General features: G+C 31.4%; 3 protein-coding genes and 2 pseudogenes across 5 annotated transcripts in view; 4 read left to right on the forward strand and 1 right to left on the reverse strand.

The window, feature by feature from the left end:
* The window catches only part of LOC149888979 (uncharacterized), a 34,349-nt gene extending 21,978 nt beyond the window's left edge, over positions 1–12,371 (forward strand). Inside the window, exons 2-3 of one of the 2 annotated variants that reach the window (XM_090089363.1) lie at positions 10,982–11,318; positions 11,525–12,371. In XM_090089363.1, coding sequence (XP_089945489.1) covers positions 11,178–11,318; positions 11,525–12,208 — 825 coding nt within the window. In that variant the 5' untranslated portion in view covers positions 10,982–11,177 and the 3' untranslated portion in view covers positions 12,209–12,371. The remainder of the gene's footprint in view (positions 1–10,981; positions 11,319–11,524) is intronic. The other variant, XM_090089364.1, reaches the window with a different exon arrangement.
* Positions 4,086–7,411, reverse strand: LOC149888984 (uncharacterized; annotated as a pseudogene). Its single transcript, XR_016452618.1, has 4 exons — positions 7,127–7,411; positions 5,527–7,044; positions 5,012–5,179; positions 4,086–4,792 (listed from the first exon to the last, which is right to left on the reverse strand). The product of XR_016452618.1 is annotated as an uncharacterized LOC149888984 (transcript).
* LOC149888985 (uncharacterized) lies at positions 8,750–9,397 on the forward strand (annotated as a pseudogene).
* Positions 12,372–15,026: 2,655 nt separating the features above from the next.
* On the forward strand, positions 15,027–16,163 carry LOC149888986 (uncharacterized). The gene has a single exon (XM_090089153.1). The coding sequence runs from the start codon at positions 15,027–15,029 to the stop codon at positions 16,161–16,163; it is 1,137 nt and encodes a 378-aa protein (XP_089945279.1).
* Positions 16,164–25,378: 9,215 nt separating this feature from the next.
* LOC145198707 (uncharacterized) lies at positions 25,379–26,957 on the forward strand. Its single transcript, XM_090089410.1, has 2 exons — positions 25,379–25,802; positions 25,926–26,957. The coding sequence occupies exon 2, from the start codon at positions 25,926–25,928 to the stop codon at positions 26,922–26,924; it is 999 nt and encodes a 332-aa protein (XP_089945536.1). The 5' UTR covers positions 25,379–25,802; the 3' UTR covers positions 26,925–26,957.
* Positions 26,958–27,527: the final 570 nt, after the last annotated feature.

Consider the following 27,527-nt stretch of genomic DNA (forward strand, 5'->3'; position numbering starts at 1 on the left):
TAAAAAACTTGAAACTGATGATGAAGTAGATTTTTCAGTTTTTGATGGTCCTACTCCTCTTATTCCATCTCAACAACAGTCTACGTCTGTTATTTCTTCAGTTTGTGTTAATAATAATAGCACTTCTACAGCAGTGTCACCAACAAAAGAAAGTTTAAAAAATAAAATAAAGGTTTTGCAACAGAAAATAAGAAGAAGGGATAAAAAAATAAAGTCCTTGAAAAATTTATTAAAACAAGCTGAAAATAAAAATTTGCTTACAGCTGATGCATCAATTATTCTTAAAGAAAATTTTTCAGGTTTATCACTTGATCTTTTTAAAAATCAATTTGATAATCAAAACATTAAACCTAAAGGTCATCGATACTCAGATGAAATAAAAAAATTTGCTTTGACTCTGCATTTCTACTCTCCGCGTGCTTATAATTTTCTTCGACAAGTACTGTTTCTTCCAGCTGCAAGTTCATTAGCCAACTGGACTTCCTCTGTAAATTGTGAACCTGGTTTATTTTATGATGTGTTTTCTTTTCTACAAGAGAAATCAAAATCTGATAGCAATTACGAGCATTGTGCTTTGCTAATAGATGCTATGGCAATAAAATCAAGTATCTTATTTGATAAAAACATGGAACAATATATTGGATTTGTTGATTATGGCAAAGATATTACAGATTGTGATCCGGATACCATTGCGACAGAAGCTTTAGTTTTTATGTTTGTTGGTCTTCAGGGATACTGGAAGACACCAATTGGTTATATTTTTTGTAATAAAATAAAAGCATCCAATTTAACATGTTTTATTAAAAAGATTTTGCATATGTCTTTCTCTTATAAGATTGATGTTCGTAGCATTACTTTCGATGGTGCTAGTACTAATTTTAATTCTGTTTTACCATTAGGAGCACAGTTTGGTAAAGAGTTAAATGAGATCAGGCCAAATTTTTTGTATGGTGACTTTGATCATCCTATACATGTTATTCCTGACCCTTGTCACATGCTTAAATTGGCTAGAAATGCTTTAAATGATATCGAGATATTTGTAGACAGAGATGGAAACCATATAAAATGGAGCTATTTAAAAGCTTTGCATGATATTCAAGAATTAGAAGGATTAAAATTTGCAAATAAACTTTCAAAAAAATATATTTTATTTCAAAAACATATAATGAATGTAAAACTTGCTGCCCAAACTCTAAGTAGTTCTGTTGCTGATGCTATAGAATTTTTACTTGTATCTCGTCATCCTTCATTTTTAGGTTCAGAAGCAACTATTCAGTTTATACATTTCATAGATAAATTATTTGATATGTTGAATTCAAGAAGTCCTCATGGAAAATCGTTTAAAAAACCATTATTTCTTTCTAGTCAATCAAACTGGGAAAATTATTTTAATGATTGTATCATCTATCTAGCTAGTTTAAAAGATATCAATGGTATTCCATTGTTAAGGCTTAGACGAAAAGCATTTGTTTTGGGATTAATTGCAGCAGCAAAAAGTACAAAAAATCTAGCAATTGAACTATTAACTCTAAAGGAAAATCCTTTTAAATACATTTTAACCTATAAATATTCTCAAGACCATCTGGAGTTACTTTTTGCATGCATTCGTGGTAAAAATGGTTTTAACAATAATCTCAATGTTGTTCAGTTTAAATCTTCATTAAAAAGAATTCTCCTCCGTAACTCAATCATTGGATCAAAACATGCTAATTGTCAAGTGTTAGATTCAAGCTCAGTAGGTTCAATATTTTTGTTAAAATGGAAAAAGCACAGTAGTCCAATTGCAATAGCAAATGTGACTCTAGATAAGAGCTTTCAAGATGTAAATATTATATTAGAAAGCTCTAACTCAATATATAAAGAAGCCATCCTTGGGTATATTTCTGGTTATATTGTTACTAAAATGTTAAAAGAGATATCATGCGTTACTTGTTCTGCTTCTTTAACAAATACATGTGGATTACAAGATCATACTTATGTTATGTCATATAAATCACTTAATAATATTAAAAATAGAGGAGGATTAGTTTCTCCCTCATATGATGTTCTTAATATTGTTAATGTATGTGAAAAAGTTTTTAAACTATTTTTATGTGGTGATGATGCTCGTAACTTGAAAATTACTTCTGGCAATAAAATTAAAGCTGAATTGATATATACTGTTAATCGAACTCTAGTATCATTAGCTCCATTTAAGTCCTTAAATGAACACGATGTTGAAACCTCCATTATATTTGAAGATCTTCACTCTACCCAACTTATTAAAAACGTATGTAGCATTTATTTTAATATGAGACTTGCTCGGTATGCACAGGTGTACACTGAAAGTTTAAAAAAGTCTACACTTGGGCTAAGACAACAAACAAATAAACTCCTTTTGTTTAAAGGTTTGTAAAAATGTTTATTACATTTAAAAAAACATACGAGAATTTTTGATTAATGTTTCCTAAATTCTTTTCTGATAAGGTAGGGAATAAAGTTTTAAATAAAAAAGCTCCAAGTTATTTAACTTGGGACAGACGCTTTTAGAGCATTTCTATGAGTTATGATATTTTATAAAGAACCTAGGCTAACAAAAAACTTATCTTGATAATTATTAAAACGAGTTTTCGAATGATCTTTAACTTAATGGTAACTTTAGATGCTCTGAACATGCATTTCTATCTTTTATTTCGCACGTCGGATATAGTTTTTGCCCTTATTACAAATGGCGGATATAGTTTTTGCCCTTATTACAAATGGCGGATTCAATTTGTAAACAAAAAAAGCGGCTTCACTTTTCGCCCAATAAAATCCCGCAAGTTAGACATCTAGTATATATAATATATCATTGAGATATAGTATATCATTTTTAAAGCGAGTATGACATTAAATGTTTGCATTTAATTTAAATAGCAAAAAGCAACCCGTAATACGGGTTATGGTCGGTCTGATACTTAATTTATAGTGGCTGTTTTCCACAATTTAAAGTTGCGAAACCTTAACTAATACCCTTTCAGAGAAATGCCTTAAAATTGAAAAAATTAAACCATTTGTAAAATTAAAATAAAAAGTATGCAGAGGTAAAATCATTTACCAATTATTTAACACTATTTGAGTAATTTACAACTGACATAGGTCATATCAGTGCAGAACCATTACCAAGTTCAAAACAATACGTTTTTAGTTACTGACACAAAATAATAACACTTCATCATGCGTTAACTTGACGAAAAAGTAAATCTAAATTCTTGTTATATTATTTATAACATGAACTTTGATTAATAAGATTAATATAAAGCGAAAGTAAATTATACATGAGTTATTAATTTTTTGGTATCCCCTTGATGCATGTTTCTTTAAAAAAAGGAATTGTCTTTAAAACATTAAATGCACATAAATAAATTTATTAAAAATAACTGACAATCTGACCATTTTAATATATGACCTCTTTGTTTCAATAGTTTTTAGTAAACGGTAATTTGCTACCATTTAATAAAAGTTCATTTTGTTACTCGAAAATTAATTCTCTAAAATATTTAGACGTTTATAAAGGACCTTCCTACCCTGTTTTTGCCTTAATGGTGGTGAGGAGAATAGAGTTATCTTTATTAAGAGTAATCAAGTTTTTGATGAAGACCTTTGACCAGAATAATAAAATGTAAAACAATGATTTACATGTATAATAATTTTTTCTTTTTAATATATATAAGAATTTAACATATTTAAGAATTTTTTCTTTCCTCAAAAGTGTGGCAAATGCAAACTAAGCTAATTAATTAGTTAAACACCTTATAAAATTTAAGTAACTCGATATTTGACAAATGCGCAAAACTACAATATTCACCCTCCACCCCCATTTAAAAAGATCCATTAGGCATAAAATAGAGAAAATTTAAAAAAAATTGAACTAATTGCATATATTTATATTATTTTAACTGACAAAAACTTACAATAAAAGGTAATCAGGTTTTTTTTTATAAACCGTATAAATAGGTCAATCATAAATCTTAAAGAAAAAAAAAAAAAAGGAATCATGATACCATAATTACAACAGCAAAAACAACAACAACAACAAAATTAAAAAAAAAAAACACCACATAAAAACTGAAAATTGATTTACTATTTAAAGAAACCTATTTTGACATGGCAATTAATAAAAACAAATTAAGATATAAATAGCATTTTTAGCATAATGTTGTCTTGGATTTAAGTAAATAAATAAAGGCAGTAAGTTCCAATAACAAAACTACCTGTTGTTGTCACCAGAAAATCATAGGCATTGGTGTCATGTGTAGAATCAATACAAACACCATTTTTGTCAAACTGTTGTAAAATTTTTTTTTGATGCTCTGTTTGCATTATAATGATAAAGTCAGCATCTTTAAATTTATTAAATGTATCTGACTCTCCCTGTAATTTATAATGTAAAACATGATTATTTTCCTTCATTTGCCACTCTTTTAGCCAAATTGCAACACTATCTTGGTCATTAGCATGAAGTTGTATAGAATTAATGTTAAATGCTTTTTCGAGATTTTTAATATCTTGGTATTGAGTTAAATGTAATCTGGATTGAACAGAACACATTTCATCTCTAATATCATCTAGGATTCTATCTTTGGTTACACCCATTTTTAGTTTGCTGGCAATTTCTAGTCTTTGAGCACTTGATAGGGAAATATGTTGAATTTCATTGCTATGTCCATAGTGAGAATAACAAGCGTGAACCAGAATTGTTCCATCTAAGTTTTGGTTAACTTTTAGAGTGGATGTGCAATTTTTTGCAATTTTTATTATGGTAATAAATAACCTATTATGGTAAATATTTATTATGGTAATAAATAACCTATTATGGTAAATAGATAATTGTGAATATTAAGATTACAATTAACTGTACTTATATTATACATAACTAACTTTTAAAATTGTTTTAAAGAAAGATAATAAAGAAAATTCTAATAATATAAAAAAAATATAAAAATAATTAAAAAATAAACAAAGTAGTCTACAGAGACTATTTCAGTGAAACATACCACTACTTTTAGTTATTCTTTTCTTTGCCATGCTTTTATAAAATCCACTTCTGTTGCATTGATAGTATGATACTTTCCTACCATTTTTTTCCCAACTTTTCACCAAAAGGTAAAACATTGCGTTGAGTTATTACTTTCAATATCTGATTTCCACATTTCAAATTCTAAACATTAACAAAAAAATGAAACAACAATTATAAAAAAAAGGTAAAAAGAAAGACAGATAATTCATTGTTTAATTCCTTTACAAATTTGGCAATGATTCATAATATAAGAAGCTACTATTCTGAAAGATGCATTATAAAAGGGCCTGCAACAATAACTTACAATATAAACTATGAAAAATCTACTCCTGTGAGTATTGTGAAATTAGTTAACTAATTAAATTTTTTTTTTAAAATCTTGAAAACATAATGAAACTCAAATTTAAAGAAGTAAACAAAAAAATAAATAAAAATCATTTTTTTTATAAAAGCATATAAAACATTTTACTTCAAAAACATATAACTACCTTTAAAATTAGAAAATGATTATTTTTCTTTCTGAAAAGTATAAAAATGAACCACAGATAAATGTTTTTGTAAACCATTATCTTGTCTGCGTTGAAAACCACATTCTAGACAAAAAGAATTGCCTGACTGAATATATGCTTGAGCTTCATTAATCAATTTGTGCTTATTTTTATATGTCGCTGCATATTTTTTTTTTTTTGGTGAAAGTAATGTTGCAAAATGCACATTTTAGAAATGAAAAATTGTTACTTTCTATATTAACAATATTATTCTTATTTAATGATGATTCAGAAACATTTGCATATTTGAAATCTTCATAATAAGGCACTTCAAAACTGCTAGAAACTTCGCCTAAAGCAGGAACAACAAAATCCAAATTTATTTCTTTACTAATAAACCATGACATTAAAACCAATCTTAAATATTTAGAATATTTTGTAGGCTCTTGTAGAAAAATGTAATTATTGTTCTCTCTTTTATCATTGCTTATTATATGTACAAAGTAATCATAATTTAAACAAGATATCGCACAAACAATTATAGTAATAACTCCACAAATATTTCCACATGTCTGCATTTGGTAGTTTCCTCTGCATAATGAACTGCATTTTTTGACGCCATATCTGTGCGTTTTTGGATCATGACAGTATGTAATGCTAACCTCTTTATTTAAGTGATACAATTTTCTAATCAATAATTTAACTTTACATAAAAAATCATCTGGAACTGACCAACCTAATGAATCTCCATAGTAAAAACTACACAATATTATTATAAACTGCAAATGCCCAATGGGAACCAGGATTAAAATCTGTGCCAGAGAATGTTTTCTCATTGTTTCCTCCAATGTTTATAATAAATATTAATTTGCTAGGGACAGAAGTTAATCTTGACACATAATGATCAATATTTCCTATTAAGTTAAAGTAAATTACCTTTGAATGGCTTTGAATAGAATTTAAAATACAAGATATCTGCATCATATGATCTGAGGAGAGCCATCTAGTGCAGCATAACTCAGCTAAAGTATTAGGGTTCATCCTATATTCTGAAATTTCTGTACTAGCTGGCTTTCTAAAAAGCACTTCCTTGAATTTTTCAATTAAATTTTGAGGAGGGAATATACCAATTGATTTTGGTACCAACTTTGGAGAATTAAACCATGTCAGCTCTTGATCAACTGCTAACTTGATCTCTTGAACCCTATGAAGCGCTATTAGATGCTGTACACTTTCATAGAGGAATTTCCCTAAATTACATTCTATGTAATGGATTCCACTTGCAATATTATTGCGGAGAGATAATTCAGTTGACCATCATTAACTGATGTTTAGGTGGCAAACTCATAAGAGAAAACACATCTTCAACTTATCAAAAGAAAACTGGCTGGTTTTGATGGAATAATCTTGAACAGTTTTTATAAATTGTTTATGTGACTCGTATGCATCTTGTCGATTATAACTTTTGATCGTAAGCTGATTAAGCTTCATTTTGTTTAGAGATAAGCTACCAGCTACCTTAAACATAAAATTTGTTATTTAGAAATAATAAAAAAAAAGTTTAAAATAGTTATATTATTAAAAGAAGTAGCTAACTCACCATCGTTATTGCGAATTAGAAACTGGAAACTGTAAGCGTACTCTTTAGTATATATATTTCTATATATATATATGTATATCCATACATGGTCATAAAAACATACTTTTTTACGATCCGGCAAACGAGTAAATTGTTATTCGGGCTTTGCGGAACAAGATTTCTTATCCAATCAAATTAGGGAGACTTTCCTGTATTTAACGTTTAGTGTTAAAACATAACAAAGACATCCACCCTTTTATCTAAAAAAAGACCACTAATATTTGAAAATGGAATGAAAGCAAATTAGATTAATTTTTTGTCTAAAGATAAGATATTTGATCAGAAAAACACTCTTTCGTGTGAAAAACTTGCATTTTTTTAAGGTTACGATGGTGTTCGGTGCCCCCTCTGGCCCTCTAGATACCCTTTTTATCTACAGAGCTACGTGAACTTGTTGCCTACTCTTACATCTATATTTTGATACCAAGGTATAGGCATTTGGATAAGATTAAACAAAGTTATAACAGTTTCAGTGAAAAAAAAAAAAAATTTTGGAACCAATTTCTTAAATAAATCCTTATATCGAAAATTTGCTACGAAAGACGTCATAACTTTTTTTTAAAATATTCGTTTTTAATAACTTTTTCACTTTTAAAATACTGTATTGAAGAGCTTTCTAATGATATTTCCATTCTAGTATATGGTCAATCTAAAAAAATCAGTCCACGTACCTTATAAAAACTGATATTTTCATAGTCACAAAATCTTATTAAAAATGTTAAATGACATAAAATATTGATTAGTTACATAAGAATTTTTTTTATATTTGTAATAAATTAAATTTTAGTAGATTTTACAGACCTTTTTTTACATTTACTTTTGTTACAATATAAACAGGCACCTATTATTTTTTTTATAAAACCTCTACAGGTATCCACTTCCCCCGAAAAACTAGTGATTTCACAGGCAGATCTAAGTCAAGATTTGTTGATGTATGCATGTGTGTGTGTGTGTGTTATATATATATATATATATATATATATATATATATATATATATATATATATATATATATATATATATTAGGAGTTGAATTGATCTTTGAGATGTTTTTGATCTGACTTATTTGTTATTATAAATATAAAACCAGTGTGTATAGTTAATTTTGGACTTCCTTTATAATTATTTTTTGTTTTCTTTTAGATAAGGGAGGGTCTCTTACATAGCTCTTATTCCTATGAACAAATAAAAAAAATTTTTTAAATTAATCTTTTTAATGACAAGCATGCCTTCATGAGATTTGCGGCTGTGAAAATAACCGTTGAGTGTAATATTCTACTAAACTATTATAAACCAATTGATGTTTTTTTCATTTTTGAGCGGAGGGATTTTCACTTTGATAAAATAAGTTTAAAGACAGTTCTTTGGAAACTCGATTTGTGCAAAGACTACGATGTTCAGATATGTTAGCCAAAACTCCACTGTTTTTAAAGTTTCAGCTACAATTAACTCTGAATCATTTTTTTTTTACAAAACTTTTTCTTTGCTGGTGAAAGAGAAACTCAACTTTAGTAAAAATTTCTACAAATGGAGGAGACACTTTCCACAAACCACCACTACTTTTAGCATTCACAAATTTATCATATGCTTCAGTGCATGTTTCTGGATTCTCAAAAAATTGTTTTACATTGTTAAAAATTTTTTACTTTTACTTTTATTTATTTTGTTATAAAACCAGCAATCAATTCAACTTCTTTCTATGGGAGAAAGCCTTCTGGTATCCACAGAGCGCAGGCGCCTGTCTTGATCAAATTTGTTGATGACAACCCAGATCTCCACTCTTCAGATGAAGATTCCAGCAATGAGGAAGATATAACTGATTGTGAACTTTTTTTCTTCCAATTTCTCCTTCCAGTGAGGATGTTGATAGCAGTGATGAAAGTGAAAACGGTAATAACACTCACCCTCTTTCAATCTTGAGAAGAACAAATTGTGGCGCTAGTCAAAAACAATAGACAACAGTGATACCATATACCAATAAGGGTAATACAAATGGAAAAAAGCCTGAAAAGAACTCTCAGCGATTGTGGAAAGCTGAAAACCTTCAAAGTAAACAAGAAGCCCACAAATTTAAAGCTAACTACGAACAAAAAATGGACGAGTTATTGGATTGTCTTGGTTCAGAACTGTCATACTTTTATCGTCGTTTTCCAAAAGAACTTTTTCAAGAGATTGACCATCAGACAAGGTTGTATTCCATGCAAATCAATCATGAAAAACCAGTTGCTGTAAAAGAGGAAGACATAATTAGTTTTGTTGCATGCGTTTTGTACATGTCCATTGTCAAACTCTCTAGCACAAAAAATTATTGGTCGTCTTCCATTGGAATTTCTCATGCAGCTAATATAATGCCCGTCAACCGCTTTGAAAAATTGAAAAGCATTATTCATTTTGCTGATAACAGCGCTGCTGACAAAGACGATAAACTTTTCAAGATCCGCCCTCTTATAAACAAAATAAATGAACAGCTGAACAGTATTCCAATTGATGAGAGTTTGGCGGTTGATGAGCAGATTGTTCCGTTCAAAGGGAGACATTTAATCAAACAATACAACCCCTAAAAAACCGCACAAATGGGGATTTAAACTTTTTATTCTGAGTGGTGTCTCTGGCTTCAGCTATAATTTTGAAGTTTACTGTGGAGGAGGTGACAACATTTGCCTTGAGAATGAACCAGACATTGGGTAAATAGTAACGCTGTCATGCGCCTTGCCCGAATCTTGCCAGATGACGTCCAATCATAAATTGTATGTTAACAATTGTTTAAACAGAATTGGTTTGAATGTTTATATGTTCAAGAGGGGAATTCAAATAGTTGGAACTGCACATAGGAACCGTGTTGGATATTGCCCAGTCTTGTCAGATAAGGAAATGAAGCAAAGGGGTTGCGGAACATTTACCGAACATGTTGCTGAGGTTGACGGAGTTGATGCAGGGGAAAGTGGGGTAATATGGGATAATTAATTTTAATGACCTATAAAAATGAAATTTTAAAAATTAATGTTAGTTATAATAGTCAGTTAGTTTCAATAGCTATCAAATATCATTTCTGTAAAAGACGAGTCTAACAGCTTCAATACACTTTGAGAAAATTTAATAAACAGAAAATGTTTGGGTATCCCATATTACCCTCAAGGGTGGGGTAATATGGGACACCTTATCAATGTCAGCTAAGGATGGTAATAAGTTATGCAAGATCTTATAAATCAATGATAACAAAACAAAAGTTTATAAAAAAAAAAACAAAACAGCTTTAATATTACAAAAAAACAAAAGAATAATAAAAAAGAATTTCAACTTTTATTCGCTGTCCATGCATAAATCACATTTAAATTCGTCTTCATCAGCCCCTGCACATTCTGTGTGGGCCCATTTTCTGCAAGTTTGGCACATGACCCACTGCTCTCTTTGGCCATCTTCCGAGAATAAGCCAGAACAGTATATGCATGGAGTATCATTATCAACCATTAACGCACTCGTCATTGTTGCACCTGTTTGTTTTGACTTTTTATTTTCGGCTGAAAAAGTTTTTTTTTCAATTTTGATTTTCCTTTTGTCTTTTCATTTTTTTCAGCCTTCTCACTAAGCGATTGTTTGTAAGGGGAACTTGTCAGCACGACAGTAAATCCCTTACGCCTTCTGGTTCTGTTTACCCTTTCTTTGGCTACGGGGTAAGGACTTATGTCACTAGCCAACATGGGTGTATCACTAGCGGTGCCTGGCTAGCTCAATACTGACAATACAATAAAAGCAGAATTAGCATTGAAAACATAAGATGAAAATAAAATAATGGAAATAACGTGGGTAATATGGGAGGCGGACATGTAATCGGCGCCCCTCCCCCCCCCTATATTTGGTAAAACCGACAGTTTACGAGTCTGCTGGTTTGGTGTATTTTACAGAAACGGATTTCGAACGGTATTGGGTTTCGAACGGTACGAAAAAACTCATAGTTTTTTTTTTAATCACGTTTTAGTATTTCAATCGAACTTAACTTCTCATACCTTTGAAGATGTCTCCTCTGACACATTTTATTGAACTAATTAATAAAAAAAATTTAATAAGATTTCTACAGCACCACAGAATAATGGATTTTCAGAACTATTGTAAATGTGGACATGCTATGAATGTTCAAAAGAATAATCGCTGTCAAGTAAATATTTTCGAAAAGTCTTAAGCTTTAAGTTAATGAGTGTTGTAATTGTTTACTTTTGTTTCGTTTAAAGGTTTTTTAAGCTAAGTTTTGATTTTTTTGTTTAACTTAAATAATAAAGATAAACGAAGCTTTTTTAAGCTTTAGGTTTTTGTATTAATTTTGTTATCAGATAAGTAGATTCATCAAGTTTACTTTTCATTTAGGATAAACATATCTGGAGATGTTGCAAATGTAAGAGGACAAAAACAATAAAAAATGGTTTTTTTCAAAGTTCTTCTTCACTTAGTATTAGCGATATTCTACAACTTATGTTCTTATGGGTTGCAGAGGCCCCTGTAACAACAGCCAGTGATATAGTTGGTGTTTGCAGCAATACATCAATTCAGTGGTACCAGTATTTCAGGGACATCTGTTCCTTTAAATTAATTGATGTTGCTAATATAAATCAGTTAGGTGGCCCTGGCCATGTTGTTGAAATAGATGAGAGATTGATGTTTAAAAGAAAGAACAATTTAGGGCATGTTGTTGAACAACATTGGGTATTTGGAGCGTATGATGTAACAAATAAAAAAGGATATTTAACCCATGTAGAGGATCGATCTGCTGCATCATTGATTCCCTTAATTCAAAGATGGGTGGCTGTTGGTTCTACCATTCATTCAGATCAATGGGTTGCCTACAATAATTTGAAAAACATGGGCTATAACCATCTGACAGTAAACCACACAACTAACTTTGTTGATCCTGTAACCCAAGCAACATCAAACCATGTTGAGGCCTTTTGGAGTCGAATAACGAGAAGATTGAAGTTTGTTTGCGGATCACAAGGTGACTTAAAGTGGAGTCGACTTGATGAAGCTATATACAGGGAGTATTTTGCTTTCTAGTCTGAAAATCTTTGGCAAAACTTCACTATTTATTTGCAACATATATATGACAAGTATCCTCTGTAATGAAATAAAATAAAAATATTTTCAGTTTATTTTGCTTTATTAGAGTTTATAAAAAGTTTTTTCTGTATAAAATTTAGTTGAAAAATGAAACTGTTTATTTATGAGTTTTTTCGTACCGTTCAAATTCCGGTTCTGTAAAATACACCAAACCAGCAGACTCGTAAATTGTCGGTTTTACCGAATTTAGGAGGGGTGCGCCGATTACATGTCCGCCATATGGGATGGTATCCCATATTACCCCCATTTAGGTATCTCATACTACCCCACTATATAGCACACATCTAAATTTGTTTTTTTTTTATCTACCACGTGGAGTGGACAACCCTTAAAAGGTATTTTATGTTTAGCAATTGGTCGGTAATTAATTAAATTCGGAATATAGTAAGATAGTTTACCTTTTTAGACTATTTTGGCCTCCTGTAACATAGTCAATGTTATGTAAGGTTCATTGGTGAAAACTTGCAAGACTTTTTTCAGACGCAAATAATTCGAAAGAGAACAACTTATACTTGCGGAAGTAACCTCCTGACATTAGCCTCGTTTCCAATTCAACAAATATTTTATAGCACTGACCTATAAGTAGATAATAGGGGTATCCCATATTACCCACTATCCCATATTACCCGACTTTCCCCTATCGGTAGTTTCCCGGTTTGATAACAAAGTTGTAACCTTGCTGTACAGATTTTATTGGAAGTGAACATTCAATCGAGGTTAAAAGATTTTCAAGAAAAGATATGTGGCATTTCAACATTTCCTGTCCGGGAATTGTCACTATCCACAACAAGCACATGGGCGGAGTTGGCTTCCTTGATTCTCTACTTGGCTATTATAGGAACAAGATCCAGTCGAAAAAGTGGTATCATCGAATCTTTTTCCACTTGCTTGATATGTCCATTTTCAATGCCTGGATTCTGTGGCAGAAGCGTAATCCGTCAACTCCACTTGTCAGATTCAAATTGGCGGTAACAAATTTGTTGTTTATGTACAAGGTGTCACTTAAACGAAAAGCCGGTCGTCCTTCACTCGCTGACATCAGGCCTCATGTCTGTCCAAAAATTTCCATTCCCCACGAAGCAATTCGGTTGGATCAAGTTGGGCATTGGCCCATACTGAATGAAAAGCGAGCTCGTTGCAAATATGACAAGTGCTCCGCCTTGATATATTCATTTTGTGAAAAGTGTGAAACTGCGCTGTGTATTAATAACGACCGCAACTGTTTTACAGCTTTCCATAATTGAATTTTTTGTTTAAAATGATATCTTTATTGAGTGTATAAAATTATTAAGCTCATATTCCAAGATAAACACTCTGTTTAACAACAAAAATTAGTCTATAATTTCTTTATAAAGTTCCACTACTGCATGATGTATCATATATAATACAAACAAATATTTTACAATTTATTTACCTTAAATAAGTTTTTTTTTTTTTTTTTTTTTTTTGATGTTTGGCCATAGAATGCTTTTAGATCATTAGTTTATCTCAATATAAAAAAGTTATGCAAAAAGGGGTAAAATATTTTTGCTGCTCCTCCCAAAATAACTTCATAAAAGGTAAGATTTTATTTTGATCTGCATTCGACATTAAAGATACTAAATCATCACTTAAACTTGGCGGATTAAAATGGCGGATTTTGTAACTCAAACATTTTTTCTTTCAACACCTTATTTTCAACTCTATAACTTTGAATGGTTAACTTTAGGCGTTCAGAAGAAGTTAATGATATTGGTGCATTAAGTTTAGCAGGATTTTTTAATACACTGTGCTTTATTTTTAATGATTTGGAGGATTTAGAAATAAAAGATTTTTCTTTTATAGTACAGTTCTCACAACATTTTAAATTGCTTAAAAGTAAATATTATTTTGATCTAAAATACTCAGTTTGATAAGTTCAATGAAAATTAAATTCTGTTTGATTATATTTCAGGAATGTAATGTTTGATAGCAGACTTTTTAGCATCATCCTGTGTTACTCCAAGACTAACACTTTAAATTGAAATAACTTTGAATAAGTTTGACAAAATGATATTTTTCATTGAACTGTTGTAAAATTCATAAACTTCATGGTTTGATGGTAAACGCCATGCAAAAGCATGAAGTATTAACGTTAAGGAAGTATCAATAAATATATCTGAATCGGGTCATGCTAAAAGGGGATAAGTCAAAAAAATTGAAAATTGAGTAATTAATGCCTTTTATGTTTTAATAGTTGGATTTAACTATTTATGATAAAGTCAGACATGCCAGACGCTTGGTTAACCCAGTAACTGGAATCAGTTGTAGAGATGCTCATGCTAGAAGGAGCTAAGTCACTGACTTACCCCCTTTTAGTATAAAAAATCATCTTATGCCGTCTGTAGACATAACTACGCAAGTGACTGCAACAGATAGCAGTTGTTGTTTTTATTTATTTTACTGTGTTGTATAGCTTAAACTAAATAGGAATTTACTTAATATTTAACTTTTTGTCTTACGTGTTTAGTCTTACGTGTTTAGTCTTATGTTATTGTACTGTATAACTTAATATTAATTGGAATTAAATTTATTTTTAATTTATGTCTTGTGATCTTAGTCTTGTGTGCATTGCACTATATATAGCTTACCCTAAATATGAATTAACTTTAAAAATTAAAGTTAATTCATATTTAGGGTAAGCTATATATAGTACAATACCCACAAGACTAAGAACATAGAAACAGCTGTAATTAAAGTAAAAAACCATGGATTTACCAAAAGGAAGGCTTCAAATATGTACAATGTTCCATTAGGAACATTACATAAAAAAGTAAAGCTTGGGGATCAAGTTCCTAAAAAGCATGGCGGACAAACCAGACTTGATAGTAAAATTGAAAATTTATTTGTCCAAACAATTATTCATATGACTGACTGGAGAGTACCATTTGATTCGTTGGACATCAGACTTTTAGTCAAATCTTATTGTGATAAAGTGAACATAAATGACGCTCGATTCAAAAATAATATGCTTGGGGTAGATTGGGTTCAGTCTTTCATGAAGAGACATTGTTTAACAAATAGGGTTGCAGACAATGTGAAACATAGTAGAGCCGTGGTAAACGAAGAAACCCTTAACAAATATTTTGATAATTTGTACCTAGAGTTAAAGGATATACCTCCAAAAAATATTTACAACTATGATGAGACCAATATAACAGATAATCCAGGGTCCAAATCCGTTATTGTTTGTCGTGACCATGGAAACCGTGTTGAAAAAAAACAAGAATATTCAAAGCAGTCGACCAGTTTAATGTTTTCTGGGAATGCTGTCGGAGAGTTTTTGCCGCCCATGGTTGTTTATAAAGCAAAGAATCTTTACCAGGGTTGGACTCAAGGTGGACAACCTGGAACTGTTTATGACATCACTCCTAATGGGTGGTTTGATAGTAGAACATTTACTAGATGGTTTATGGAAATATACTTACCTGTTGCTATTTCAAAAGCCGGAACAACATTGTTAATTGGGGATAATCTTGGTTCACATTCTTCTCCTGAAGTTATTGAAGCCACGATTCAACATAACATCAAGTTTATAACAATGCCCCCAAATGCAACTCATCTCTGTCAACCACTAGATGTTGCTGTATTTAGAGGATTAAAGCAGTCGTGGAGGAGTAATCTTTTGAAGTGGAAAGTAGAAAGTCGTATCAGAGGAGCAATCCCAAAGGAACACCTACCTACGCTTTTAAATAAATTGAATAAGACTTTGCGGCCAGAAGCTTTGATTAGCGGATTTCGAGCAACGGGGATCTACCCTATGGACAAAACAGAGGTTATAAAACGCCTTCCAGGAAAATATAGAGATCCTGGTGGTAAAGACACCGTAATGATTCTTGACAAATCTGTTTTAGATATTTTAAAAAGTAATTAAGGATCAGGCGCAAATCCACCTGCAAAATGCAAACCACGTGGTTCAAAGGTGGAACCAGGTAAAAGAATTCATTGTTTAGAAAAGTCAATGCCATCAAGTTCAACAGAGCTTAACAACAACACAGATAGTAAGGGGCTGTTCATATGGATAAAATCACCCCGCCTAACCGGGATAGAAAAACAACCGGGATCCCGGCTGTCTTAATAAACCCTTATAATTCTAACATCGCGTTCATATGTAAAATCATTCACCCCGCCTAGGCGAGATCTCGCCTATGGACTACCGGGATCCCGGTCACGCGGGGTCAAAATTTTGCATATGAACACAAACTGAAAATCACCCCGGCAAGACTGGACAGTTTTGTTAAGAAATTTAATTAGCATTTAACTGTTTTTAAGTTTAAATCGTTCAACCACGTATAGAAGCAAAAATATCTAATAATTGTGTAAGTGCTTCTTGTTTTAAACATATCGAATAAATAATGGCGACTGTTGCAATTAAACAAGTTAAAAAGCGAGTTTTCAAATGGAATAATGAAATGGTAGAAAATTTGATTGATGCTATTTCTAATAACAAATCACAAATGAGTTACCGCGGTAAAGATTTTGATGGCGACAAGCCGTTAATGTATAAACATTTAAGAGATGATATGGCTAAATTGTATTGTAACAGTGATGAAACATGGATGTTTGGTCCTGTCGAGTTTACCACAAAAGGTGATATGGACGATAACGAATATAAAAAACTTTATCAAAAAGAGACTGAATGTATTGCAAAAGGAAGGTCTAGAATTGTTGAAAAAGTCAAAGATGTACGACAGAACTTTTCAAAAGCTGTCACTTTAGGAACGAAAAGTGGAAGTGGAAATATTGTATACGAATTTTATGATAAGTTGATTGAAATTTGGGGTTTTTCAGCAAATATAAAACCTTTGTCTTTTGGTATAAAGAGTAGTGAAGTCGATAAAGAAAAAATAAACAGTTATAATGAAGAAACTGAATATAATGTTATTAATGAAGAATCTCTTGACCACTTATCAACGCCACCACAAGAATGTTTTTCTGAAACAATTACATCTACACCAAGTTGTAAAAGAAAGACAAATGTTGTTCCTAAACTAATTGATAACAAGAGAAAACATTTAGAAAAAAATTTATCTGCAAGTCAACGTGACAAACTATTATTCGCTGAAGCAAAAGAAGACGCTAAATTTAAGATTGATTTGGCTGAAAGTTTACGTTTATCAAGCGAAAGCTTTGCTAAATCACAAGAACAAGTAAGCAATTCCATGGTTAATGTGGGGAAAAGCATGTGTCGTTCGATTGAAATGTTAGCGATGGCAATGCAACCTATTCAACCACAATATTTGACACAACACCAACCTATTCCAACTTATTACAATTTTAACGCACCTACATATTCTCAAAATTTTCAAGATCCTCATCCAACTCCTGAGAAAAACCAAAAGTAGCAAAACTGTTTTATACACACTTTTTATTACATTTATATTTTTTGATGTGACTATAAAGAGCATATGTTGCTAAATGATAGTATAGCAACATATGCTCTTTATAGTCACAGCAAAAAGATAGTTGTTAGTTTTTTCTAATATGAAACACATCCATAACTTTGTTTTATTAATGTTGTTTAGTAAAGGTTTATAGTAATTTACATACTTATTTAGTAAAATACTAATCAAGATTTTGAAGGGGTATATAAAACTAAATGTAATAACAAAACTATATATTTTAAACAATAAACAAAACTATATATTTTAATTATGCAGAAAATCAATGCAAAATTCTAAAAAATGCAGAAGTCTGTGATTTTACCATTATAAGTGATTTTATGATTTAAGCATATTATTGTTATTAATTTGGCAAACATTCTGAAATGTAAGATGTAAGCAATGTTCTTGTGAACTCTCCTTCAGCTGTATTGTTTGAATAAACTGGGTTTGGTTGATTAATATAAGTTTCTTCATTATACTTAATTAGCTGAACTTGGTTATTTACACTGTCAGAATCAACTAATGTTTTGTGTTTCTCACAAAAAGTATGTAATACTGTATTTACTGACTGTATTTACTGCTATCCCAAAGCAGTTGGCTGTCATTATTAAAGAGCCAGTATCCTTAAGATAGTATGGAGTAATTGCAAGCTTTTTTTCTGTGCTCAAAGCTCTATAATTAGGGGATTTTGGATTAGGTGCTATGAAGGGTTTAAGCTGTTCAGTCAAGTTCATAAATGCACTTTTTGACAATCTAAAATTTTTAAACCAGAAACTTTCAGGAGAAATACCAGATATCATGTTTTTCCACCATTTATCAGACCGTCCAATTTTGTACCAACAGCTACGGGGTTTTTTACTATTTCTTCTCAACATTTTATCTTTAAGCTTTTTAAGGTGAAAGTTTTTTTTCCTTAAGAGATTGTTAATGATAAGTTTAATGTGATGCTCGTTTTGTAAAGTACGTAATAATATTATACATTTAATGTGCATCAAATAAGATTGGAAAGCTATTATATTAGTTGTAGCAATAAGAACTATTTTTTTTTTAACTTCCATTTTTAATTTAATAATTTGCGCGATTATGAAAACAAATGTCACGTGATTAAAAACGTCCCGCTTGGGCGAGATGTTTTTTTCCATATGAACACAGCTGAAATTCATCCCGCCTAACCGGGGTACCCCGGTTAGGCGGGATGAATTTTATCCATATGAACAGCCCCTAATTGGTACTTTGCTTTATGTAACAAAAAGTGGGTAGAGTTAAGCAATGATGTATGGATTCAATGCGACAATTGCAGTAAACCATATCACCTCCAGTGTTACGGCCTCATTTATGATAAAGATTATTTTTATGAGCTCAATATTGAAAATATCAACTTTGTATGGCAGCATGTGTGAATCATTTGAGAAATTGAAGGATAGTGACAGCTGATGTGCTATTTTATGTAGGATAGTTTTGTAAATATTGTGATACATCTAAATATATTTAAAAAATTAGGTTTTAAAAGTAGTATGTTAATTTTTTAACATGAATTGAATTTTAAAAAAATTGTTTTATTTAAAATAAACTTTCTGTTATCTGTTTGATCTTTAACAGTACTTTCCCCTATTGTATTATTCTAATATAGCCTTAATTTAGGATATGAAAACGATGTGTAGTGTTCAAAGTCACCCCAAATCCGCTGTTCATTTTCACCCCGTTTCGGAAATACGTATATACTTGTGTAAAACCAGAAAACTAAGGGATTTACTTCATAGTGTTGATCAGGCTTACAAATTTTACAGAAAGCTGAAAAGTATAAAGTTCTGTTGCAAAAAAAATGGCAGTGATTAGGCAAACAGTTTTCTTCCATGATGCAAAAATGTTCTAAAAGCGTTCATAGTCACCCCCATTCACGGTACAGATCCCAAAAATACCAGTACAAGAAACCTTCTATTTGAGACAATTTTTAGCTAATGTTTTTTTGTATTCATAACAATAATAGTAACAAAGCACAAATTTTTGTTTACCACCAAGGCACAGCAGGCAAGGGTCCAGATGTAGTCTGCTCCCTTCTATTTAACTATTTAATGAAAGTAGAGCAGCAGTTTAATGAACTCCACTTGTTCTCATTTAATTGTTGGAGCCAAAATAAAAACCATTCATTATCTAGGCTACTCTTAGCCATGACTGATTTAAAGAAATTTGAAAAGGTTGAGCAATTCTACCCAATAAGAGGGCACTCCTTCCTACCATGTGATAGGGATTTTAGCATAATAAAGCGAGAACTAAACCGACACGACAGACTGTACACAGTCGACCAAGTATGTGACCTTATTAAAGCATCCTCCAAAAATGATAAATTTATGGTACAAAAAGTTAAATCTTCAGATATTTTGGTCTTCAAGACGTGGTGGCCGCAGTTTTATAAATAAAGTTGTGTTTCCGATGAAACCAAAGGTAAGCAAGTCAAAAAGGACAAAAAGCAGTACTTTTCAATAAGCAAGTTCATGCACTGCACATATGATATAAAATTTCCTTCTAAGATTATTGGCCGACCTTTCATTGATTCTATAATGAATCACAGCTTTTCTTTTAGAGCAACGGGTTTCCCAAACTTATGTTTTACAAGTAAAGAAGCTTACCCTGCAGGAAAAGTATCAATGAAGATTGAAAAAATGGCAGACATAAAAAAATTTCAACCCTGTATTCCAGTCGAGTTTGAAGACTTTAATGCTGAAATTTATGTGGCCAACAACCAAAGTAGTTGAAGTTGAAAACGATGACTAAGTTGTCATTGCTCGTATTGCTTATCTCAGACTAAAGAGATTTATTTGAAGATAGTACATGTTTAAGAAATTCGTTATTTATAAATAAGAGTATATGTAAATATTGATTTCTTGGTGTTTTTAGTAAATAACATTGTTTTAAAATACATTTATCTGTCTATTTATTCAAATTATGCGAAAAGGGGATAAGTCAAGCAACTTTAATGATTTTTTTTCATATGAGAGCATTGTAAATGTCATTAGTCAAGTATGTTTCATAATAACTGGGGTAGTAAAGAATTCATATACAAAAAATTACATCTCTTTGGTCAAAAATAAAGGGAATACAAAGTTTTATTTAGTTTTCTCAAAACTATGCGTTGTTGACTAATCCCCTTTTAGCAAGAGCCGATTCAGCTGTGTTTGTAATTCTATGAATTTCATCCTTTTCAAAAATATGAACTTGAGAACCATTATTATTTATCTTCCAAGCAGAGGGAAGATTAAGATGTATTATACCCTTAGTAAGTTCTTCCATTGCTTTTTAGCACTCCTGGATTGGGTTTGGTTGAGTATTTAAGTTGGATTTCTTTTCAACTATGAGCTTTGCTGATTTACGAAATGTTGTACACTAAGTGAAATTAAATTTTTAAATCATCTAAAATAAAAGAAATGTATCTGAATTCTCTTGTTCCAGTAAAGATACCAAATAATAAGACTGATATTAATTATCAACTAATCCAGCAAAGTAAACTTTATATTAAGTAAAGAGTTTATTAGGCTATATTAGCTAAGATTTTAAATAAAAAAACTTTGATAGTGTGCACTTTTATTTGCAGACATCTATATAGTTAGGCAGTTGATAAAATGTTTGCATAAATGACATACTTTTATATAGAATACACAAACTTCTTGAAGCGGCAGATTTATTTAACATACTGCATGTTATTTATTCACGACGAAGAAATTGATCCTCAGTATAATAACGGTCACAAATATGAAGTATCCTCTTTTCAATATGACTTTTTAATTCTTTGTCAATCACTCTGTCACGTGTAATTATATTTATTAACTTCTGTCTCAAGTTTATGCTATATTCATCATCTTAAATTGGAACATGGTTTCTTGAAACTGTAGAACCAAAAACAGCACAATTTGCTCCTGGCATATCAATGTTATCCCAGAGCAAGTACGGCGCTACTGCAGTTTCTCTCTCCCCCCCCCCCCTTTTATTTATTTATTTATGATTAATTCTGATAGAAAATTTTATGCTGATTCAGAAAAATATAAAAACTGAAAATCAACGGAAAGTGCTCTAATTCGAAGTCAAAGTTGTAAAAAATCCCACTAAAAACCCTAATATTCGTCAATTTGAAAATAAATTAATGATCTTTTTGCTGACAAAAGCAATACATTAATAGCATAGTTTTTACGTTAAAAAAGTTGTAAAAGTTTATCTAGCGCAATTTTTTGTGGCAATGAAAATAGTCGTTTTTTGATTTATTAGAGAATAAACTATAATGCAAGTAATGTACTTTCGTAATAAATTTTAAAGAAGAATCCAACAGTTTTTTTCCCTAAAAGAAGAACTTTTGTAACTTAGTTCATTGTTGTTTTATCACACGTAAAATTTAGAAATTGTAACCTTTAAACCGTTTTTTTAATAAAAAAAAAAACCAGCGGACGATACAATGATAATTATTCATCGATTTGTCTATATTCTCACATTTTACGTTCAACCTTTATTTGAAATCTTCCATTAATTTCATTTCGTTATAACACTTTCGTTATAATACTTTAAAATAAAATGCAAAGGCTAATTGAAACCAGGTCTGTTTATTGCGCAATGTAACGGTAATTAATTTTCGTTAAATATCAAAGGGTTTTTAAAAAAATGGCGAATTTTAGGATTTTTAGTGGGATTTTTTACAACTTTGACTTCGAATTTGAGCACTTTCCGTTGATTTTCAGGTCTATGTTTTCATATTTTTCTGAATCAGCATAAAATTCTCCATCAGAATCAATCATTAACCCTTAGAGCGCGACGAGCCACGATCGTGGCTATACCGTCAGAGCGCGAAGAGCCACGATCGTGGCTTTAAAAGTGGTCCTTGAAACTATGACTTTTTACAGCAAAATACCGCTGTTCGTTCATTAAAAATGGTAGCATTGAATAGAGCACATTTTTTTCTATCTTTTGGTATATTGTCTTTATATATTTGGCATTAAAAATGAGCGACAGTGAAGAAAGTTGTATGGATGTTGAAAGTTGTACCAGCGAAGATTTTTTAAGTTCCAGCGATGACAGTTTGTTTGATGAAGGCACGATAACTTTAATTTATAAAATTGTATACAATATTATTTAATACAAATATATCAACTAGTATGATAATTTGGAGTTTTTATTTTAATTTTTATGTAGACTTCAGTTCTGATGGCGATGGCGATGTTGATGTAGATGATGTTGATGGTAATGTTTTAGATGATTGGGTATTTGTTTTAGGAGATGACCTTGGTCCTGATGTTGTTTATTTTACTGGTGAATCAGGACCCAAGCACTCAATTTCACCTGAGTCTAAGCCTATTGAATATCTTGACTTGTTTTTTACTCGTGAGTTTTTGCAAAATATAGTAAATTTTACTAATAATTATGCTGATACATGGACTCAAAATAATCAACAACATTTGAGGTCCCATCCAACATCAAGAGGTCATGGATGGATTAAACAGGGAAAGACCAATCTTTTAGAGATAAGAGCTTTCCTTGGAGTCGTAATTAACATGGGTCTCATCAAAAAAGCTAACCTTAAACTTTACTGGGATATAAGTCATCCTTGTGCATCTACTCCCTGGTTTGTTACCCATTTCAATCGTGACCGGTTTCAACTATTGCTTAAATTTCTTCATTTTACAGACATGCACGTGCCAAATCAACAACCACTCAATAAAATTTATAAAATTCAGTTTTTAGTGGAACATTTTAACAACAAATTTCTTTATTATTATTATCCACAAAGAGACATTTCTATAGATGAGAGTATGGTTGGCTACAAAGGAAAGACACCACATCTGCGTCAATATATGCCAAACAAACGTCATTCTAGGTTTGGGATTAAATTATGGTGTGTTTCAGACAGCACCAATGGTTATTTGTGTCAATTTGAAATTTACAAAGGAGGAAAAGACCCAGATGTAGCAGCCTTTGCCTATGGTATGACTTATAGTTTAGTTTTTCGTCTTTTGCGCCAAACTAATTTCCTCCATCAAGGTCATCACTTAGGTATTGACAACTATTACACTTCTCCTCAACTGTTATTAGATCTATATGCTCATCAGACCACTGCAACAGGCACAGTGAGAGTCAATAGGAAAGGCCTACCAGAAATCTGCATCAAATCAAAATTAAAAAACAAGGAGGTTTGCCAATGTAGAAAAGGTCCTTTGTTGTGCGTGGCATACCAAGATGGTAAAAAAAAGCCTATATTACTATCTACTGTTGCCAAAGCAGGTTTTACTGAAATACGTAACAGGAGAGGAAATATAGTTATGAAACCAAAAGCTGTTGCCCTTTACAATAAAACCATGGGTGGTGTAGATTTGGGTGATGCACAGCTCTATGTGTACTTGTCTGAGCGTAAAACAATAAAGTGGACAACTAAAGTTGCTTTTTCTCTATTTGGTAGGGCAATTTTAAATAGCTATTTATTGTATAAGCTCAATACAAATGAACATAAGCCAATGTCAAGAATAGATTTTATGATGGCTATAGTGGAAAGTTTAGTCGGAGATTATTTTCCAGTGAAAGTAATTTCTAAAAGACGAACATCAAGAGAGATTGAAATGGCTAGAAGTACAATTGTCTCATACCCACTTCCTCAACATACTGCAAATAACAATCCATTATATGGTCACAATCTTGTGAAAGTTAGTGCAGGAAAAAAAATAAAATGTGTAGCTGGGCACCAAACTCGAGTGCGCACAAGTTGGCAGTGTCAGTTATGTGGTGTTGGACTGTGTCCAGCCTGTTTTTCTAATTATCACATAAAAGCTGTGCATTAAAATCATTAAACTGCTTTTAATCTTATAAACCTACAAAAAAAATAAAGTTCAAAAATAGTTGTTTTCTTGTTTGTTTTTTGTTATGTTTTTTGCCGTTTTTTTTTAGTTGAATTTTTCTGAACGGCGTTTAAATTTTATCGAGCGCTCAAAGGGTTAAAAAAAAAAAAAAAGGGGGAGGGGGGGGGGGAGGGAAACTGCAGTAGCGCCAGCAAGTACAACTAGAGTATAGCAATGTGCGATGTTTACAATTTAATGCAATTTAAAGAAGGTTGAGGACAAGTATAAAGAGGAACTTAAGTGTTTTTAGATAACGGCCCGCGTATCCAGATTAGTTACATATTATGACTATTGTTTAAAAGTTAACATATCTTTTAAAACTTAACATATATTGTTTGTAAACAAATGTTGCAGACCGGTAAAAAAATTATGTTTGTTATCATCAAGAACAAACAAGACAAAAAAGTTTGAGAACATGCATTAACGGCGTTGAGGAGGCAATCTTTGTAGTAAAGTTATTTGCAATAAGATAATAAGAGTATTTTTTATTATTGAATTTTCTTTTGGCATATTTATTAAAAAGAAATTAAAGTTAATAGTAAAATAAGTTAAAAAAGTGAAAGTGACTGACTGAACATTCAATACCACCGTCTACTAAATGCAAATAAATGTTTTATCAGTTTTACTGTAATATTGAACATTTTTTGATTTTTACTTTAACAGTATTGCTTTAGATTGAAAGAGCAAAAAATTGCTCCTTAAAGATACTTAACTTTCCTCACAATGCAAAAAAAAAAAAGAACCTAAAAGTCCGACTTAAAAAGTTCGAAAAAAAGCCCGAAAACTAACGCCCAAAAAAAAAAAAATAAAATATAAAGTTTCGTTTATCAAATATTATTCGTGCCTCGGAACAAAAATAAACGAGGAGAAATCTAAAGGTCTCTGGCTTGGAGCAAACATCGGGAAGCGAGTACAAGAGAGACCTTTAGGTTTCCAATGGGACTCCAAGAAGATCAAAGTACTCGGAGTGACTCTAAACCAAGATGGCACAGACAGATACGAGGACAATTGGAAACCAGCCTTTGATAAAATAAGAAACAGCGGTAAATCTACAGTTAAGCGGCCTAAAATAATTTTAAATTTTTGCTTTTAAAAAAAAAGGCGGAGAGTGAAGAAATGCGTTTAAATAGATTAGTAGAATGCACGCATGAGTGATTTTAAAAACGAAATAAACTTTTGAAGTTGATAAAATAAAAATAGTGCAGCGCGCTTGATTTTAAATTACTTTATCATATATTTATATATAACATACAAAATTATCAGGTAAAACTTGTTTTCAATCTTTACTATTGTTTAATTAATTGTTATAATAATTTTTTAATCAATTTTTAAAACGTAATTGTTAAAAAAACATAACAAAATGTTATTAACTATGTGCTCAATTAGATGGCAATGCAACGTGCTGCTCGTGGGAGACCAAGTGCTCCAACAAGAATCGTTGAAGATATTCTTCCAATCGACGTTGTGTTGAAAGAGAATTGGCGTTTGATGGATCTGGGGTTTAGCATTCAACAGCCAATGCCTGCTTTACAGTGGTTAGCACGACGCAGACTGATTAAAAACAGTGTATATTGTGAAAATTGTAACACACAGTTTGGATTGCATAGTTATCAAGATGCAATGGATAGGTACCGGTGGAAATGTAATGGATGCAATAAACGCCAAAGTGTAAGAGATGGCTCCTTTTTCAGCAGGAGTAGGTTGTCTCTTCAAACATTAATTTGTTATATATATTGTTGGAGTCGAAATATGCCACAGAGTGATATCCAGCATGAAGCAGGTATGAATGACGCTCCCAATACATTAGCAGATTGGGCAAACTTCTGTAGAGAGGTTTGCGAACAAGACCTTGAGACAAATCCTTCAGTTATTGGAGGAATCAACGCTGACGGGACACCAATCGTCGTTGAAATTGACGAGTCCAAGTTTTTTCACAGAAAATATCAATGTGGACACTGGCGCCCAGGTCATTGGGTGTTTGGCGGTATTGAGAGGGAGTCGCGAAAGTGTTTTTTGGTAGAAGTTCCAGATAGAACTGCGGAAACTCTTCAAAACCTCGTATTGCAGTTTATTTTGCCTGGAACTCATATCGTTTCAGATGGCTGGGCATCTTACGCTGGAATACAAAACTTACGTAATGGAATTTATTCCCATGCAGTTGTCACCCACGAAAGCAATTTCGTCAACCCTCTAGATAACGACACACACACCCAAAACATTGAAAATCTATGGATGCGGGTTAAGCGTAAATTGCGGCAACAGTTCGGTACATACGAAGGTTTGTTCACTTCCCATCTTCACGAATTTATGTGGCGTCAACAGTTTAAAGATGTCCCTATATTCTCAGCATTTGTTTCCTGCGTGTCCCGTCAGTATCCTCTATAACTGTTAAACTAAACGGCTATTTTCATAGCCACATATCTTTTAAAAACACATCAGCATGAACAATTATTATATTAACCTATATTCTTTAACTATAATTTATAACTAATCAAAAACAATTTTGCACATAGCATATAGAGTAACAAGATAATAACAATATCATAAAAATAACATAATCACAATAAAAAAGGTTATATAAAGAGCAAACAGTTCCAAAATTAGAAAAAAAAAAAAAGAAAGTAAAAAAACTACTTTGAAACTTATCTAATTTGCTTTTAATAAATACTCTATGACGTTTTCACTCTCCGCCGTATTTTTTAAAAGCAAAAATTTAAAATTATTTTAGGCCGCTTAACTGTAGATTTACCGAAACAGCATTAAACTTTTTTAATTTTTTTTTATTATTTAAAATTTAAATTTAAATCTCACGATAAAAGGCAGAGCTATCATCATTAACTACATTCTGCTCAGTAAACTTTGGTATATTGCAACCACCGTAGCACCACCAAGAGATATAGTGTTAGCCAACCTAGAAAGAGAACTCAACAACTTCCTCTGGAAAGAGAGAAAAACTAGGACGACAAATACACACGCTCAAAGAAAAGT

Source organism: Hydra viridissima, unplaced genomic scaffold (assembly GCF_058129835.1).
Source record: "Hydra viridissima isolate aposymbiotic clone 2 unplaced genomic scaffold, HvirCarnegie_v1 scaffold_5, whole genome shotgun sequence".
Classification (NCBI taxonomy): Eukaryota; Metazoa; Cnidaria; class Hydrozoa; order Anthoathecata; family Hydridae; genus Hydra; species Hydra viridissima.